Source organism: Pelodiscus sinensis, chromosome 9 (assembly GCF_052426305.1).
Source record: "Pelodiscus sinensis isolate ZL-2025 chromosome 9, ASM5242630v1, whole genome shotgun sequence".
Taxonomy (NCBI): Eukaryota; Metazoa; Chordata; order Testudines; family Trionychidae; genus Pelodiscus; species Pelodiscus sinensis.
In genome coordinates this window covers 13,909,249-13,927,893 of record NC_143060.1, presented here as the reverse complement: position 1 = coordinate 13,927,893, position 18,645 = coordinate 13,909,249, and the positions used below count along the sequence as shown (strand labels likewise).

General features: G+C 47.0%; 1 protein-coding gene and 1 long non-coding RNA gene across 2 annotated transcripts in view; one reads left to right on the top strand and one right to left on the bottom strand.

Annotated features, from left to right (window-relative positions):
* Positions 1–198: 198 nt before the first annotated feature.
* The window catches only part of LOC149523909 (uncharacterized), a 25,094-nt gene continuing 6,647 nt past the window's right edge, over positions 199–18,645 (top strand). The window contains exons 1-2 of the long non-coding RNA XR_016350239.1: positions 199–685; positions 16,951–17,097. This is a non-coding gene — a long non-coding RNA (uncharacterized LOC149523909). The remainder of the gene's footprint in view (positions 686–16,950; positions 17,098–18,645) is intronic.
* Positions 6,776–18,645, bottom strand: part of CIMAP2 (ciliary microtubule associated protein 2) — a 24,889-nt gene continuing 13,019 nt past the window's right edge. Inside the window, exons 6-10 of the mRNA XM_025189853.3 lie at positions 18,258–18,401; positions 17,030–17,194; positions 11,166–11,294; positions 8,895–9,025; positions 6,776–6,944 (exon numbers count right to left, since the gene is read on the bottom strand). Of these exons, the coding sequence (XP_025045638.3) occupies positions 6,848–6,944; positions 8,895–9,025; positions 11,166–11,294; positions 17,030–17,194; positions 18,258–18,401 (666 nt within the window). The 3' untranslated portion in view covers positions 6,776–6,847. The remainder of the gene's footprint in view (positions 6,945–8,894; positions 9,026–11,165; positions 11,295–17,029; positions 17,195–18,257; positions 18,402–18,645) is intronic.

The window sequence follows — 18,645 nt, the reverse complement described above, 5'->3', positions numbered from 1 at the left end:
ATGCACTTTTGGCTCTATTACAGGGGTGGGCAATAATTTTTGGTGGGAGGTCACTCCAAGACTTTGTAAAGTGGTCAATGGCTGTGTGACGGGCCGCCAGCGGCCCGCACGGGTGATGGTCCAGACCTCCGGGCGGCGGAGAACGGAGGTGCAGCCCAAACCTCTCCCCCCCCCCCCCCCCCCCCCCGCCACGGCGTGTGCAGAGGAGAACAGCGAGGCCAGACCCAGCCTCCATGCCTGCGCCAGTGGGGAACCACTGGCCCCTCCCCGGGGATGGTGCCGGGCAGGGCCGGGGAGGAGATAGGCAGCCGGGCGGCTGCAGGGGACGCCGACACGCCGCTGGAAGGGGAGGAGCCCGGGAGGCGTCCGGCGCGGCGGGTCATTTTTAAAAGGCCCACTGACGGAGAGGAAAGGGGCAGCCTCCTCACAAGGAGGGAAGAGAGCCCCCGAGCTCAGGACGGACCCAGAGCAGGACCAGGGCCGGCCAGCAGCCAGCCCGGCCTCATCCTAAGGGTTCTCGCAACGGCTGCCGCAGCTGGCTGTTGGCCAGTCCTGGATCGGACGGCGACTGGACCCAACCCCACCGCCCCTGGAAGGAGCGACCCGGCCGCGACCAGACCCGCCGGAGGAGGCAGACCCGCGGGACGTCGCAGGAGCAACATCGGACCAGGACTCATGAACCCGGGTAGGCACTGGGGATCGGTACAGGTGCTTGAAGGACCCCGGGAAGGGAGGAAGGAGCCCGGGGCAGGGCCCTTTTGGCTATCCTGGGTAGACGGGTTACGGAGGGAATTACCTCTGTCTATCGCACTGGGGCGCGAATGAGCCTCTGCGCTTAGGGCCCCGAGCTGGGACCCGGAGGGAGGGGTGGGACCAGGTCCCCCTCCCCATTCCCCAGGGGGATTCAATCCCGGTCAGCGGCAGCGCACGCAAGAAGCAGGGAAGAGTGACGGCTGGACAGTAGGGCCAGCCCCGATTGAGGTCCAGGGAAGGACTGGACTGCGGGCGCAGGTCCCACCCCCCAGAGATGGGCTACAGACGCAGGGTCCGCTGAACCCCCTGGCTCGGCCGGGAGGATGTGATCGCGCTCAACTGACGGGGCTTGCAACCGGGGACCTAAGGCGGGACCTCATTAAAAGGGACGAAGGGGTTTGCTGAGCCCCGCCTTTCCCTCCGGGAGGGGGTGATCAAACCCCGAATCATCCACAGGCTGCACTTTTCTGTGGAAGAGATGTGGGTGCAGAAGGGCACACAGGATGAGAGACTGGGGTGCAGGAGATGGTGTGAGGTCTGAGAGGGAGTTTGGGTAAAGGAGAAGGTTGTGACCTGGCTCAGGGGATTGGGGTGTAAGGTTAGGGAGGCGGGTATGGGTGCAGGAGAGGATTCTGGCCTGGGGAAGGGGCTCTAGGAGGAGGTGCAAAGTCTTGGAGGGAATTGTGACCTGGGAAAAGGGGGTGCAGTCCACAGAGAGTTTGAGTGGTGACCTGGAGCAGGGGAATGAGGTGCAGGGACTGGGAGGGTGTTTGGGTGCAGGAGAGGATTCTGGCCTGGGGGAAGGGTGTAGGAAGGGGAACAGGGCCTGGGAGGGAGTTGTGACCTGGGACACGGGGGTGCAGAGGGTTTGAATGGTGACCTGAGGGAGGTAGTTGGGGTGTAGTAGAAGCTGGGGTGCCAGAGGCAGGCTCTGGCTAGGAGGCATTTACCTAAGTGTCTCCTGGCCAACAGCCCTGCAGCACCCCCAAAGCAAGCTGGGCTCACTGTCTGCTGCAGCCCCAGGTCACTTTAAACTGCAGGCTGTTCCCTCCATATGGCTCTCAGCTTCAGGAGGGGGAAGAGGCTTGTGCTGCCCCTATTCCCCAGGCCATTCTCTCCACTCTTGTTGGCTGGTTATTTCTAGCCAATAAGAGCTGAGGATTGGCTGGGGGCAGGGAGATTACACAAAGCTGCCTCCTCCTCCCTGAAGAGCGGAGATTCACACAGATTGCGCTTTAAACCACGATAGCTGTGTGCCTGAGGGTCTCGGCAGGGTGGTCTGCGGGCTGGATCCAGCCCCTCAGTCGTACTTTGCCCAGCACTGCTCTGTTACAAGGATTGTTGTGAAAAGGGAGGCCATTTGGAAACTACAGCATAGAGTGCAGTGAGATTGTTGAAAGACTGGAGTCCCGTGCTTGAAGCTACTCAACATGAAGCCCTCTTGAAATCTGTGGGGCTCCATCTCGGCATGGGCTCACCCATGGAGAGCAGCTTACAGGATTGGAGCTTAGATTTTTGTATTGCTCCTTGTGTCAATATTTACCCAACTATCTTTAAACTTCAGTATGATCAGTGTTCCAGATACAGTCCAATAATTGCTGGGATGGAGGATTAATCCTGTGTCTCCTTAAAATACTTTTCAGCTAAACATCGCGGTGAACTGAAGTCTTCAGTGATTTTATTTTGTTAACTTACATCTTTTTCTTGATCGGTATGGCATGTAGCTGTTACATTGGGTCTTGGATGTGAGACTACCTGTTCTGCAAAGAATTTGCCATTTGTTGGCCCAGTCATCTGAACAATCTACGTTCTGACTTGTAAATCTGTTACTGCTTGGATTCAAACCACAAAAGGGACTTGGACCCCTAGAAGATCACAGGATCACCACTGTGATCCACAAACCCGTGTTTGGTGCCTGTGCTCCTATACAAGAAATAGTGTGAAGCCAACATGCTGAGTGAGGAACTACTTAACCTAGCCAAAGGAACATATTGATGAGAGGTGTCCTAAACCCTGCTCCTCTCACAGAAGTAGGCACCAATCTCTACTTGTGATCCATGAACTGGAGGAAAACAAGGGAAAGATAGGTACTTCTCTGCCTAAGTCATGTGCTGGGCCTGGGAGAACTTCCCTTTTAGTCTAAGGATTAAAAGCATTCTGTCAGGATGTGGGAGACCATTGGCTCAAATTGCCCCTTTACCTGATGGAAAGGGATTGGAACAGAGAGGCCACCTCTCAGGGGAGTTGCCCAGCCACTGGGCTGCGGAGTCATTCTCACTCACTCTGGCCCAGCTAATATTAATTATTTAATTAAAATAGAACAGTGCTTCAATAGGAAAGTTAAGGAGCCCTACACTTAAATATTTCATAGTGCAGTGATTCAGACATTCAACTGAGAGTGGAGGAAACCTGTCCAAACCTCTGCTCCTCGGGCAGAGGGAGAGCTAAAATTGATGGTCTCCCCCACAGCTTCAGTGAATGCTTTAACCACTGAAAATGACCAATGAGATGCTCCCCACCTCATTTTGTGTGGAACTATACAGCTTCTCAGCTTGCCTAATGGATCAGGTCCCACATACAATTTATTCAAAGAGCACCTATCTTTTTTCTGCAATGCGTGTGGATGGCTCTGGAGTTCAGGCTGCAGATAGGTGCCTGGACACCTAGAGCAAAGCAGAAGTATGCATGTCCAGAGGCAGAAATCAATGCCTAAGGAGCTTCTACTGCAAAACATAGGTGCCAAGTGAGCTTAGGTGCCTACGGAGTTGAGCGTAGCCAAGTGAAGGTTTTGTGGTTCACTCTAAAAACGGGGGCGGGACACCTAAGAATCACCGTGGATCCAGGCCTTAGTTCCTGTTCTTCTATAGTCTGTCCTTGCTTAACAAATAATACAGATATCTTCCCCTCTACTTTCTCTTAAGGAACCAACCTTTCCCTTTCTATTACAATAATTCACATTTCTTTCATTAAGCAAATTTTTACCTGTGTTCAATTATGCATCCCACCAAGGAGTAATGTGCAGACTAATTAGCATGCTTAATTGGCCACAATTAACATCTAATTACAGCTAAGCTTTATTATTCCAGGCTGGTATACACATCATTATTACACTTTGCAAAGGTGAATTCTGAACACCCAAGGTATTTTAATTATTGCTCATTTTTGCACTTTCTCCAGTAACTACCCATACTCAGTCTCACTTACCAATCAACAACCTTCTCCACTACTTCTAAGGCTAATTTCTTACAGAATTTATAAGCTGCCCAATGATACCTCTAAATTTAGTTCTTCTGCCACTATTTTCTCCCTAAATCCCCGACTCCACAGCAGATCTTGTCTGGACAGGCCTGTCATACACCCAAATATTTTATGCTTGTGTAAAACCTTTCATCTGAAGTGTTCCACAATCTTTACCAGTATGCCTGAATAACAGGGAAAAGGAACTATTTGCACATGAAAAGTCTAGCTAGACAAACTGAGAAGAGCAATAGAGCCTCTACCAAGTGTTTACCTATAAAAACCATATAAGAAATGTTAAACACAACCATTGATCTCCTACCCCCTCCCATATTAATGGTTCATAAGTCCCCCTCTATGAACTCTGAATTAGAGGCTGTGATGGATAGGAGGAATGCTGGCCAGCACTCGGTGACTAAAGGGTTAAATTCAGGTAACTAAAGATATTGGCATGGAGCCAGAAGAAACAATGGGATACAGTGCTGAAATTTAAATTGTAAATATATACCTGCTGCCTGCAATCTTTGTGTGAATTCTAAATTAGGAGCTGGAGGGAAGCAAGATGAAGAAATCAGACAGAAAGAATACTGGGTATGGGAATGGACGGGACCTTGAAGTACAGATCAGTTTGGATCGTGAGTAGATAAAGAATGTATGTTTAGTCATGATCAGGGTATTTTTCTTTGCTGTTCAGTTAAACTTCTCTGTGTGAAGTCCATGTGCCTCCCTCCCCCTATTCACTGTACCTTAGCTATGCCAGAGATACCATTTTTTCTCTGGATTTTGATCTGTTCTTTTTGCAGTTGTGATGTAACACCTAGCAACCAAGTATGCTTTATCAAGTCTATCTTTTTGTTTTGTTAATAAAATCACCCTTTTAAAGATGATGATTTGATTCTTGTCGAGAAGGTAACAGGAGGTCTGTGAGTGTGCCTGCCTAAACTGAAGGGCCAGTTATCAGAATTGCAGTTTGTTTCCTGTGGTTTTTTTTTCAGGCTCTCTTGTCCTAAGAGCTTGGGGTACCCTTTGGGAAGTAGTTCTTGGTTTTCAGGGTTTTTAATTCACTTGATGGTGGCAGCCTATCTTCCTGTGCCAGTGAATCTGTGACTCTGAGGAGTTTTTATAAGCAGAGCCTATAGAGGCAAGGAATTTTAAGGTCTCTTGTGGGCCCCCCACCTTCTGCACTTGGATTGCCAGAGTGGGCAACAGCCCTGACCAGAGATATTAGCAAGATAACCCTATTGATTTGACTGCCAGCCCTGTTCTAGCTGTAATTGCCTGCCTTGTATACATAGCTAGTCTGATAGGTAAGAGTATGAATTTAGGCTTCTGTTCTCCCTCCTGAGACTGACGTGCTGTGTGACTTGGATAAGTCATGTTGCTTCTGTGTCTGTTTTATATAAAACAAGGATATCTATATATTTTAGTAAGATCTAGGACCCCCAAATGTGGTGTGCAGCTTCTTCTTATCCTAACTTAAAGCAAGGCCAGCTGCGGGAGGAGCTCTGCACGTTGCTGGCCAAGCTGCTATCCACAGGTGAGGTTCCTGTGCTGGCCAGGGTTCAACCCTTCCTGTACTGGCCTCCAGGCCCCAAAACACAGGGCCATCCTTACAAATTATTGGGCTCTATGCAACTGAGGGTCCCTCCCAGCTTCTACCAGGATCCAGGTACTTCCCTCCCACCTCCTGCACCACTCCTGCAGGGAGCCTGGGGCTTCCTTCTCCCCATACCCCTTGCCCCCATCCCTGCAGCTTACCAGGACTCGGAGTCTTCCCTGGGGCCAGAATGGAGCTGCAGAGGCTGGGGGCTTCTTTCTGCAGCCAGTCAGGCAGCAGGAAGCCATCCACTGGCCAACAGCACATGCAGGTGGGATCAGGAAGAAATGCTGCAGCCCTGGGCACAGAGCTGCATAGGGGCACCTAAACATGCAGCACAGCCCCTGCCACCCGGCTGGCCCCAGGGGGCTGCCACCAGCTGACCAGCATGGCCCACACTGCAGCCACCTGGGCACATGGCTCTGGGGAGCCCTTGGCAGCCCCAGAATCCCCCACCCTCCGGACAGTGCTGTGCTGGGCCACATGTGGACCTGGGTGATGGCGAGTAACTCTTCTAGTGTTTAATATTTTATTTGCTTTAAAGCTGTGGTAAGAATCTTTAATTATTCCCAGAAAGAAAAACAGAAAATGAAATGAAGTATTGTTCTAGATTCACTTCTAGCCTGTGTAAAACTACTGCTTTGTGTTAGCAGATTTGCTATGTATGGTATGTCCCCTCTCAGTCCTTTACTGAATAAGTAGGCTGTAAGAAAGGATTTTAGCTTGTTACTGAAATATACACCAGTTCGTTTGGCCATGAGAGGGCTCTCTTTTTTAATCAATGTAACACATGTACTTTGAGGAATGCAACTCCACTTGAGCAGTACTGACTTAGGCCAATTCTGTTGCTTGGTGTGAGAACAAAATCTATTGTCATAACAGTACTGCATCGATGGTACAAAAAACATGCAATTTCTTGAATGAAGCAATTTAATGGAAAAGGAAGTATTTAATAGTCAAAGGGCTACCTATTAGCACTCCTATTTTGACAAAGACAATGTACCTATCTAAAATCCTGCCCGATATCCTCTTCATAAATTATGCCATGTATACACAGAGAGGTGAAAATAATTATAATCACAGAAAGAAAAGGTAAGATTGCTGATGGGTTTTAAGTTTGTTTTTGCAGAGCAAAATTGTAGGTACTTTTAGACTTGTATGCAGCTCTATTACTGTACGTGGCAAGTATTTTCCTTCTTACAACTAATCTTTATTAAAAGTGTTTCCACCTGCCTTCTGCTTGACAGCATGCACTTAGTTTTAAGTCGCAGCAATGACTTGTTCAGAAGTATCTGGATCACTTGTAGCAGAAACCAAATTGTTCCAAGGCCTTCTATTAACAGGGTTGATCCGCTTTCTATAAAAGGGGAAGAAAAACAAGCAGATTCAAATTACTGACTGTATTAATCTCTCTTCAGTCTTAGCTGAAGGTCTTTACTTGGGTCGAGGGAAATGAAGTTATTATAAGCTTGACTGTTAGCTGTGCAGTGAATATCTATGAGAGAGTGAAAGATTAATTCTCTTACATCATCTCAAAATATGCTAGTGAACTCTGGTTGCAGCACTCTAAAATGTTGTTCTTGATTACATCTTTGCAACCCCAGTGCAGACAACATTTAAACAACTGTCTTAGAGATGAAAAGAAGAAAAGTAAACAGATCTTAACCAGGGGTGACAGGAATTTCTTATCGCAACCCAGGTCCCTTCCAGTTCTTTAAATAAGGGCACAACATTTAGTTATGTGAGCTATTTTCCTGACCTTTACACAGGCTCATAATAGTGTTATGCTCAGAAATGAGTTTGCTCTTGGTTGTATATATTAGGGTATATCTACACAGCAGTGTTATTTTGGAATAGCTGAAGTTATTCTGAAATAACAAAGTGCGTGTCTACACAGCAAGCTGTTATTTTGAAATAATGTTGAGCTGGAGGACTTCTTACTCTGACTCCTGTAACCCTCATTTCACGAGGAGTAAGGGAAGTCGAAGGAAGAGTGTTCTTCCTTCGACTTCCTGCTGTGTAGACAGTGCTAAAAACCAAGTTAAACTATTTCAAGTTCAGCTATGCAATTGATGTACCTGAAGTTCTGTATCTTAATTTGACTTTAGCCTGCAGTGTAGATGTACCCTTGGGTGCCACAGGACTTCTCGCTGTTTTTGCAGATACAGACTAACTTGGCTATCCCTCTGGGACTTATGCTAACATGATCTCTTTATATATAGATTTATATTGTGCTTCCCTCAATAAGAGAACAAGTGATCAGTATCAGTTGTTTATAATATATTTAGCCTTCTCCAATCCCAAGCTAAATCCCTATCCCGAGCAGGGAAATACTATAATCCCCATTGTACAGATAGGTAACTGAGGCAATGAGCAATTAAGTGACATTACTGAAGTTTGTGACAGAACTGGGAATTGCACCCAGATTTCCTAAGTCTCAGGTTCCTGCCTTCCCCTCAAGAACTATCTTCCTTCCCAGGAGGCAGGATTTGGGCATCAACAGTTTTGCCAACTGTGGAAAATAATGTTTATGGACAGTGTAGAAAAAATTATGGACAACCAAACTTTTTTACAGACACATTATTATGTAATATAAAAAGAGTTCACAAGGACAGACGTGAACAGTGTTCAGTGTTTTAATTCCTACATCACAACAGCAATGTTATGAGCTTAGTTTAGCCTACTTACAAGTCACAACAGCATCCTCCAAGTGCTCCAGTTTGTGATCATACAACGCAGCAGCCACACTGTCAATCTGCGCTTTGGTAATTTTTCCAGGTCCATTTTGACAGCCAATAATCCTTCCAGAATAGGAGTGGACAGTTTCTTGCTTAAAGTGATGCTGAGACTTGCTGGTGGGAGGCTGCTATGCCTGGCCTGCTGTACTCCCTCACCCTGCCCACAGCCGTGGGGAGCTCAGTTGCACACTGGCCAAAAGTTGCTTGCTTTGATGATGCAAGTGAGGCCAAAGAAAACTTCAACGTTGGAGGTGGAGAAGAACAGCTTCTGCCAGTCAGCAGCAGGTCAGAGGGACTCCCTCCAGGAGAATTCCCCTCTCTGCTCCTGCCCCGGGAATCGTAGACTTCCTGGTGTGGATATCTAAATGTTTTATGGATTTTATGGACAGATCCAATTTTAGCTCTTTTTTATGGACTGTCTGTGAATTTACTCATGACTTGCAACTCTGGCCCTCACTTAATCTATAAGAGTCAGTAATTTATACTGGGTCTCCTGGTCATTGGTGGGAATTAGTGAGGGTCTTCTATATACCAGTATTAACACACTTCCCATAGTATATTTCACTTACTGTAAGATGGCATCCTGCTCCAGGTTACTCAGATAACGGTGTGTTTCACACTGGTAAAGTGACCGGTATCTAGGATTCCACTTGCACTTATCTTGTTTTCTGATGTCATAACGACCAACACCAACTGGGTTCTGAGCAAAGAAAGTCAGACATGGTTCTGCATTGTTAAAGGCGCTGTTATACATACACCTGGGAAGTTGTGTCCGTGACTTCAGTGGTAGTAAGGTCAGGTCATCAGTTTGCAAACAATCTAGAATATTTAACAGCAATCACCACCACTACCTCTTATACTTGAGAACGGAGGAATTAGGGACTCATCCCTCCATTTAGGTTCAGTCTATACATCAACCATCCTAATCCGATCCAATGGTTCCAATTTCCCCAAAGACATTGGCCACCATTCCCTTCAATATGACTTCCCCAACAGCCTAGAACTAACTCTAATCAAGTTCCACTTTATAGTTTGTAGTTTAATCGGTGGAGTTCCTGCATCAATTACAAAGAAGTCTTCATCCTTGATCTTTTTCAAATTGCCTGTTGCCTGCTCTACTGCATAAAGGCAGGAAACTGCACAGGAGTCGGCACCTCATCTCTAGCTACAGGGACTACTTCACATTAAAGCATTTCCTAGCTCCTTTGAGCCCTTCAGGCTTCATTCTAGTTCACTATGGGAAACTAGAGAAGATTATTACCATAGACAACATCAGAAAAGCATTAAGGGAAGAAGCAGTTACCTGCCCCATCTCTTCAACTTTCCGCTGCTAAAAGAAATTCTGTTTTTTCCAGCAATAGAGTGTGACTTTATCGGAGTATATATTGCTTTGCCCCCTAAAGAGCTAAAATCTGCTGCACAACTGAGAACATTCCTGAAATCACTTGGTTGGAGAGCAGTAACCAGTTGGTTGGTATACAACATAACTGATGAGGGAGAAAGGTATACAGGGAATTCTGGCTAAAGAAGCTGAGCTCAACCTTCTTTTTTTTAAAAAGTACCATTGTGTTGTTAATGTCCAGACCAGCAATGTTGTTTGGAGTGTTATTGTAGCTGTGCTGATCTCAGAACAAGAGAGAGACAAGGTGAGTGAGGTAATAGGTTTTGTTGAATCAACTTTTGGTTGGTAAAAGAGACAAGCTTTTGAGCTGCCCAGAGCTCTTCAGCTCTGAAGCAGAGCTCTATGTAGCTTGAAAGCTTGTCTCTTTCACCAGGGGAACTTGATGCAATAAAACATAATACCTCACCCCCTGCTTTCTCTCATACCAACAATAGTGGGTGAAGAAGATGATCTAAAAGATACCCCCCCACACACACACACACTACAGTGTTAATTTGGAAAGGATAGACTGTGCCACTGCTAAACCTGGTTGGGGATGTACCTGTGGGGTCAGGTGTCTTAAATTTGGTCTTTGGACCATGAGACCCACCTCCATATGTTCTGTGTAGTTTGTTTTATCCAAAGTACAACTATAGATCTAGCATCAGTGAGAGAGCCGACTTGGGAGTGCAGGGTGGCAGCCCATCAGCAGACTCTACATGACCCCATCATAGAGGGAAGAGGAGAAAACATTTTGAATGACTGTCAGGAAGCAACTACCTCTGAAGACTTTCTTCTTGCTTACCACTATCCAGTCCTGCTCCTCCATTAATAAATCAATATTTTGAAAAAGCCCAGTAAATTCTGTGGCATGGATTTCTCAGAAAGCCCACTACAGCATTGCCCATCCTCCTCCTGTGTTCTACACACAATTGCTTATGCACAATATTTCGACACACACAACTCTATACAGCATTGAGCCTACCCAGCATGGGTGATGGAGAGTGCATGTTATTTTTGAAGTGAGTAAATAGAATTGTGATGACTTACTGCATTGATGTGTATAGTAAGAGCATAATTGAAACTGCCTTCTTGTGCGGAAAGCAGTGCAATGAAGTTATCCCCTCTCTATGTGGCTTCAAGTGTGATTTCTAACCTTCCTTGTAGTCTGATAGTAGCTGGGTGCATTGTAGATGTGACACGATATATTAATAGAAAGGGATAGACAAAGTCAGTGGAATTCTTTCCATTGACTTCCATAAGCTTTTGATCAGGCTGAAAAGGGCCAGGGTATTCATGTTCTTTAGGAACCTGTTTATGGACAAAGTTGTAGAGCATCACTGTTTGGGTGAGACGGATTCTGACTTTCAGTGGGAAGATCAGTGTGTCCTGGAAGAAGCAGACAGCATGGAAATTTTCATTTGTCCACAGCTATTCCTACCATGGATTTTCCACTCACCGTGTTTCCAATAAAGAGGCGGTATGCCTTCCTGTCGACTCTTTCGGCAGACGACCAAAATGGCGGTTGATTGAAGTACTCTGATCGCTCCACATGCTTTGGATCATGTGAGCCTGGTCCTACGGCATACTACAACAAAATGACAACCAGTAAACCAATGATGTATTGCATAGGTACCTAACTCACGTGCTTAAAATTAGGCACTCACTTAAGCATCTTGGGTCTGAAGACTTTGTCTACCCTTTAAAGTTTAAAGTGCTTCTGTGGCAGCGCTTTCATTCAGCAGAGTGGCCATGGCAGGAGTGCTGTAGAGTTCTCCCAGCTCTCTGAGTAAACCATCTCTACAAGGGGAGTAGCTAACGGCACTGGGAGCACGGCTCCCGATGCTGTAGTCCTGTTTACACTGGCACTTTACAGTGCTCTAACTTGCTGCGCTTAGGGAAGGGCTGTTTTTTCACACCCCTGAACCAGAAAGTTTCAGAACAGTAGCGTGGCAACGTAGACTTAGAGTATGTCTATACTATAGAGTTTTTTTGGAAAAACTGCCATTTTTCCAAAAAAACTTCAATTAGTCCACACTGCAGTTGCGTTCTTTTGGGGGAAAATCAAAAGAACCAAGGGGTTTTTCCAAGATTGGTAAACCTCTTTCTACAAGGAAGAAGCCTTTTTCTGAAAGAGCTCTTTCGGAAAAAGGTGTGTGTGGATGGGGAAGAGGGAGAGGAAGAGGAAAAAGCACAGATGCCCTGGTGGCTACTCCATCCATAGTAATCACAGCTTAAATGTGAGACAGCATCCATACAGTGTGGATACTATCTGTCGAAAAAGCAGATAGCTTTTTCAATGCACTTTGGCAGTGTGGCTCTCTTTTGGAAGTTTTTTCAGAAACTTTTTAATCTCTTCTGGAAAAGCTTCTTCCAACAGAAGCCTGCAGTCTACACATAGGGTGTGTCTAGACTACATGCCTCCTTCGACGGAGGCATGTAGATTAGCCAGATCGGAAGAGGGAAATGAAGCCGCGATTAAAATAATCGCGGCTTCATTTAAATTTAAATGGCTGCCCCGATCTGCCGATCAGCTGTTTGTCGGCAGATCGGGGGAGTCTGGGCGCGATGCGCCGACAAAGAAGCCTTTCTTCATCGGCACAGGTAAGCCTCGTGAAACCAGGTTTACCTGTGCCGATGAAGAAAAGCTTCTTTGTCGGCGCATCGCGTCCAGACTCCCCCGATCTGCCGACAAACAGCTGATCGGCAGATCGGGGCAGCCATTTAAATTTAAATGAAGCCGCGATTATTTTAATCGCGGCTTCATTTCCCTCTTCCGATCTGGCTAATCTACATGCCTCCGTCGAAGGAGGCATGTAGTCTAGACACACCCATAGCTTTAGCCTTAGTTAATTCTGTTGTATTCTTCTGGTAGCCACTTAACTGAGAGGCTACTTCATGCCAGATACCAGGTGCAGGAAACAGTCATGGCTGTACTGTGATGATAGGAATAAGCATACCAGAAATGGGAGAGAGAAAGGGTATGTCTACACAGCAAAGTTTACACAGCAAAGTTATTTCGAAATAACAGCCCTTATTTCAAAATAACTTTCCTAGCGTCTACACAGCCAAATTGCTATTTTGAAATAAATTTGAAATAGTGGAGCGCTTATTTCGAATTTGGTGTAAACCTCATTCTAAGAGGAATAATGCCAAATTCAAAATAGCTATTTCGAAATAAGTGCTGTGTAGACACTTATTTCAAAATAGGGGGCCTCCAGCCTTCCCAGGTAGCCCTGGTGGCCACTCCAACCTCAACCAAGAACACTCCTCTTTCTCCTCCCCTCACTGGAGCCCTTAAAGGGATAGACTCTGGCCACAGTGCCTGTGCCAGTTCCAAACCTGCCAGCCCAGAGCCAGCAATCATTGCCCCTGACGCAGTGGCCCCAAAACCTGAGCCAGCAAGCCACTGGCAGCCAGCCCTCCACCACTCCCCAGGAGCAGTCTGCCAGCTCCCAGGAGCCTGCCAGGGCCTGGAGAAGGCGGGCACCTTCCTGGTCCAGGGCAGAGATCATGGACTTTATTCAGGTTTGGGCGGGATGCCCCCAACATCCATGATCTCTGCACTAGATGGAGGAACGTGGCCTCTATGGCAGGTCTGGTGGGACCCCCACCCGAGCCCTGAGCTTCCCTTTCCCTTTGCTTCCTCCTTCCAGCTCCCTCCTCCCAGGTTTCCCCCTCCCCTCTCCCACCCTCTCTCCTCCCTTCTCCCACCTCCTTTCCCCAGTCTTACCAGAGTTTCATCTCCCCCTCCCCCATTTTTGTTAAATAAAGAGAGTTTGTGTTTATGAAAAAAGTGTATTTTATTTTACATCAGGAAGGGGGCCAGGTGGGGGTAAGTGGAAGGATGTGAGGGAGGAATGAAGCACAAGCCCCCAGTGGGGCAGACCAGGGAGACTGTTAGTGCTCCTAGGGTGGAAGCTCTCCTGCAGGGCCTCCTGGATACTGACAGCCCCCCAATGGACCTCTCGGATGGCAGCCTGCAGAAAGTGCAGCCAGGCTTGCAGCAACGCGTCCAAGAGAAGCACCAGAGTGCCCAGGGGCAGCTCCGGCTCAATGTTGCAGAGTGTTATGGTATCCTGAGTGAGGGCAACCAGAGCACGCAGAGACAAAATACTTTGCTGTCCCTCATTGAGGTAGGCAGGTAAGCAGGGAAACCTGAGAACCAGCTGTCCAGGGGGAGTTCCTTTAAGCACAGGCCTCAGGCAGCAGCCACACAAAGTAAATCCTGACCTGATGCCCTGGTTCTGGCTGGCCTTAAATGTGATTCAGTGTCCACTCAGTGTGGATGTTTGAAATGCATTTTGTGTGGAGATTGCCTATCTTCTAGAACTGGAAGGGACCTTGAAAGGTTATCCAGTCCAGTCCCCTGCCTTCACAGCAGGACTAAGTACCATCCCTGACACATTTTTGCCCTGAATCCCTAAATGGCCTCCTCAAGGGCTGAGCTCACAGCCCTGGGTTTGGCAGGCCAATGCTCAAACCACTGAGCTATCCCTACCCCCCCCCCCCCCAAAGAATGTGTGTAGATGCATTATTCGAAAGGAGCTATTTCAAATTAACTATTTCAAAATAGCTTATTTCAAAATAATGCTGTAGTGTAGACATACCCAAAGGCAGCCAGATGCTGAAAATGAGATTGCTGCTTGAACTATTTGCAGTTGGAATTCAATTCAGTGACCCACCACTCATTAACAGATATCCACCTTTACTCATATACAACATCCTGTCATGCAGGCGTGGTACAGGCCTTCCCCGCCCCTTTCTCCCATTGAATTCAGATGGAGCTCTGCAATGCAGCTTGACCCTGAAATGGAACTACGCAAAACACTTCCTGGCTACGTCTAGACTGGCATAATTTTTCGCAAATGCTTTTAATGGAAAAGTTTTCCGTTAAAAGCATTTGCGGAAAAGGGCGTCTAGATTGGCACGGACACTTTTCCGCAAAAGCACTTTCAGACAGTAGGAAGTCAGTGTTCTTGTGGAAATTCAAGCGGCCAGTGTAGACAGCTGGCAAGTTTTTCCTCAAAAGCAGCTGCTTTTGCGGAAAAACTCGCCAGTCTAGACACAGCCCCTCTGTTTGCCAGGAATGGATGACAGGAGAGGGATCACTGTTCTGGTCATTCCCCCTGAAGCACCTGACATTGACCATTGTCAGAAGACAGGATAGTGGGCTAGATGGGCTTTTGGTCTGACCCAGTCTGGCCATTTCTATGTATGTTCTTATGTTCTCTTTTTCAACCAGTTTTTATTCCCCATGTGAATTCAGAATCCTATTGGCTGACATTTGTGGCTGCCAAATTGTTAAATGCTCTTTAATCCTCTTAGCTCTGAAGTCCCAAAATGACTCATAGACTTTAAGGTCAGAAGGGACCATTTTGATCATCTAGTCTGACCCCCTGCCCAATGCAGGCCACAGAATCTCATCCACCCACTGCTAGAATAATCCTCTCACCTATATCTCAGATATTGAAGTCCTTGAAACGATGATTCAAAGACCCCAAGATGCAGAGAATCCTCCCACTAATGACCCATGCCCCATGCTGCAGAGGAAGGTGAAAAACCTCCAGGGTCTCTGGCAATCTACCCTGGAGGAAAATTCCTTCTTGACCCCAAATATGGCAATCACCCAAAATAACAGAGACAGTGAGTGGGGTTCTAGTCCTTCACATGTACCATCAACGTTGTTAGCTAAATTCCAGTGATAATCTTTATTGTTGATGTAGAGAGAGGAAAGAACCCAGCTTGACCTTCAGTTCCCAAGGTGAGTTTGCAACACTGACGATAAGATAAACTGTATTTTCAATGATAACACAATCAGATTTGGTCTAGAGTCACTGGGAGCCTCTAACCCTTGAATCCCATGATATTGCTTTTAATTCCTTTGCTGAAAGGCACTTAAGCATGTGCATAACTTTAAGCATGTGCTTAAATCCCATGAAAAGCATATGTTTAAAGTTAAGCATGTTGTATCATGCTTTGCTGAACTGGGCCAGTAAGTAGTTACTTTACAACATGAAAGCACATTGCAAGATGCTGTCAGCCGGGAACATAAAAATGCCAAATGAAATTAAAAGTCCTTAATTTTCAAATATCTTGCAATAAGAATAATAGATGCTAAGAAGCACATCTTTCAAAATGCTTGGCTGAGCACATGGATCCGGACATTGTAATTGAGCTCAAATAGTCACAATAGGATGGGCTACCAGTGCACATCCGGGTGTGCTATGATCTTCCAGATGCCTTCTGCTGCCCAAGGAGTTCACTTGTAGCCAACCCACACAGAACCAGGAAAGGTTTATTGCTCTGAGTGTGGTTATTGTTACCAGGCTCCCTATTAATTTCAAATTTCACTTACAGATATTAAGAGGTTTATGCAACGACTCCTTCAACAGTGAACAATGGTTGGTTGTAGGAGGATAAGGAAATATAAGGGGTTGAATCACCTTTCCCAGGGCTCCTTTGGATATTTGATTTTTCTTTCTTTGTTTCCTAATGTACCTGTTCCTCCAGGTTTCCATTTTATCTGCACCCCTTTTCTCTGTCACTCTAACTAGCCCTAGCACTCTCTTTCATGGGATAATGGCAATGTCACACTCACCCACCCAGCATAATAACTAACCTGAGAGCTATTTAACAACTCCAGTGGTTTTTTTAAGAGTGTAAAGTTTCCAGAGGCTGCAGATTGATGCTGAAAGGCAGCCAACGGGCTTATGGGTGCAGACGGGAAGGCCTTTGAATGCCTCCAGGTGTTCCCCCCCCACAGCTGCCTCCTCAGCCCCTAGGCTCCTTTAAAGTTGTCGTGTTAGTTTAAGTGCTTAGTTGGAAGCTTTAAAATTAACTTCCACCTCAAAGCTGAGAGGAGTCAGCCTGAAAGAAGGGGAGGAAATGCAGGTTGCAGCTGCCTTTGTTAGTAATAATTGAGGTAGAAGAAAAAGATCATGAGGCTATTCATTTCCCTGGCCCTTTTGGTGATGAGTTGCCAGCTGGGCACTGGTGTATGGCTGTAACCTCCCCCAAGGAGAGGCCAATCAGAACAAGGCTTTGGACAGTTCTGTTCCAGCCTTCCCAATGGAGACTCCTCTCCAGGTGACCAGGAGAGGGAAGATAATGCCCTAGCAATGGTTGACCATCCCAATCTGGATTGTAGCAGCAGATTTCCTTCCCTCCCTCAGGGGGCTGCCCCAGTCCTAGAAGAGCGGGTGAGTTTTCTGCCTTTGCTTTTTGGCCTCAATCTCCCACAGTGCCATGTGATGTATCTGCAGCAGAGGGCGTCCCGCACAGTCACATTGAGGGAGAGGAAAGGAACGTGGCCTCACTGACCGTGGCGCGTGGACACTGGCTGAGCGTGGCCCAGAAGATCCGCTCTGAGGGGCAGCCGGGGTTCCGAGGTAGGGTGCTGAAAATGCCTTTTTTCTTTCTGTCCTTGGTGTTCAGCTCTTCCACAAAGCTCTTGACGTTGCTGGTGCCGAGTTCGAGGCACTTCTTCTAAACAGACAGACGAGAGGAGAAAATGTGACACCATTGCCTGGCAGGCCACCAGTAGAGCCGGATAAGGCCCATAGACCTTCATTCAGAATGTGCTGACTGCTTTATTCCCTTGCCACTGCCATGGATCACATCCCCTCTTCTCCCTGCACAATCTCTGCCCCATCCCGGGCTCTCTAGGCCAGATATCTTTCCAGCGTGCCATAAATGTACACCATGGCCTTCTGCATCGCTTCAGGCGAGGGGCATTCCCCAGGCGGACAGGCAGGACATCAGCTGCCACGCAGAGGCCCTCAAAGGAATATTGCCCCAGAATCCACCCAGAACAAGGAGAAAAGACCGCTCATCGACAATTTTGTTACTTTTATGTGGCGGGTTTGAATTCAACCCTGGGTCAGTAGGAAGAGGAGGCCGTGAGTCATTTTCATTGGCCGTGCAACTAAGCAACTCTGACTTTGTCTACACTCCCACTTTTGTCAGTAAAACTTTTGTCATCAGGGTGTGAAGAAAACAGCACCCTCTACTCCCCCCCCCCCCCCCCGACCGACCGACATGAGTTTCACCAACAAAAGCACTGGTGTCTGGACAGTGCTAAATTTGCAGGAGAGGCTCTCCTGTTGACATAGCTTATGACCCTATTTGGGGATGGTTTAATTATGCCAGGTGAAGAGCTCTCCTCCAATGGCACAGAGCAGCTACATGTGGACCCCAGAGTGGCACAGCTGCACGGGTGCTGCTGTAAGTTCTAATGTAGACGTAGCCTAAGCAGCAAAAAGTAAATGAGCTTTCTAGGACTAGATCTTCACATAAATTGGAGCTTTACTGATTTCAAAGGAGCTGTCCTGCTTTACCTCGGCTGCAGATCAGGCCTTGAGTTTTAATAATCTAAGCTGTTAATAGTAACAACAAGGATGGGTTTTAAAACTATGTTGTCTCACCTGACAGCACCCCTCTCGTGGCAGCAATCTGTGAGGGCTGTCCCACCCGCTGGACAAGTTATTAAATTATTAACCAATACAAGGATGTTTTAGTAAAAACAAAACCCTCTCACAAAGGTACATACTTCCACAGCGTAATGTCCACAGATAATAGGCTTTGACCTGTCTCCTGTGAAGGTGTCATACGGGCCACGATTACTGATCACTTGTTTCAACATCTCATCGGTACCGTTTTTGAGATTGTAGGTGGCTGGCCCCAAACCACTTCCCTAAAATCATCAGGATGCAGAAACAACCATCAGTGACAATGATATGGAGCCCGCCAGGTGGCCCTGGGGGTGGAGTCCTAAGTGATGCTCATATGGAAGCCATGATACTAGCTAAGAGTTTGTCTCCAGACATCGACAACATTGCTGTTACATATTGCAGCAGCACCCCGAGGCCGTCACTGAGCTCTCAGTCCTGTACAAACACCTCGTGAGAGGCAGAGCCTGCCCCAAAATAGGGGTGTGA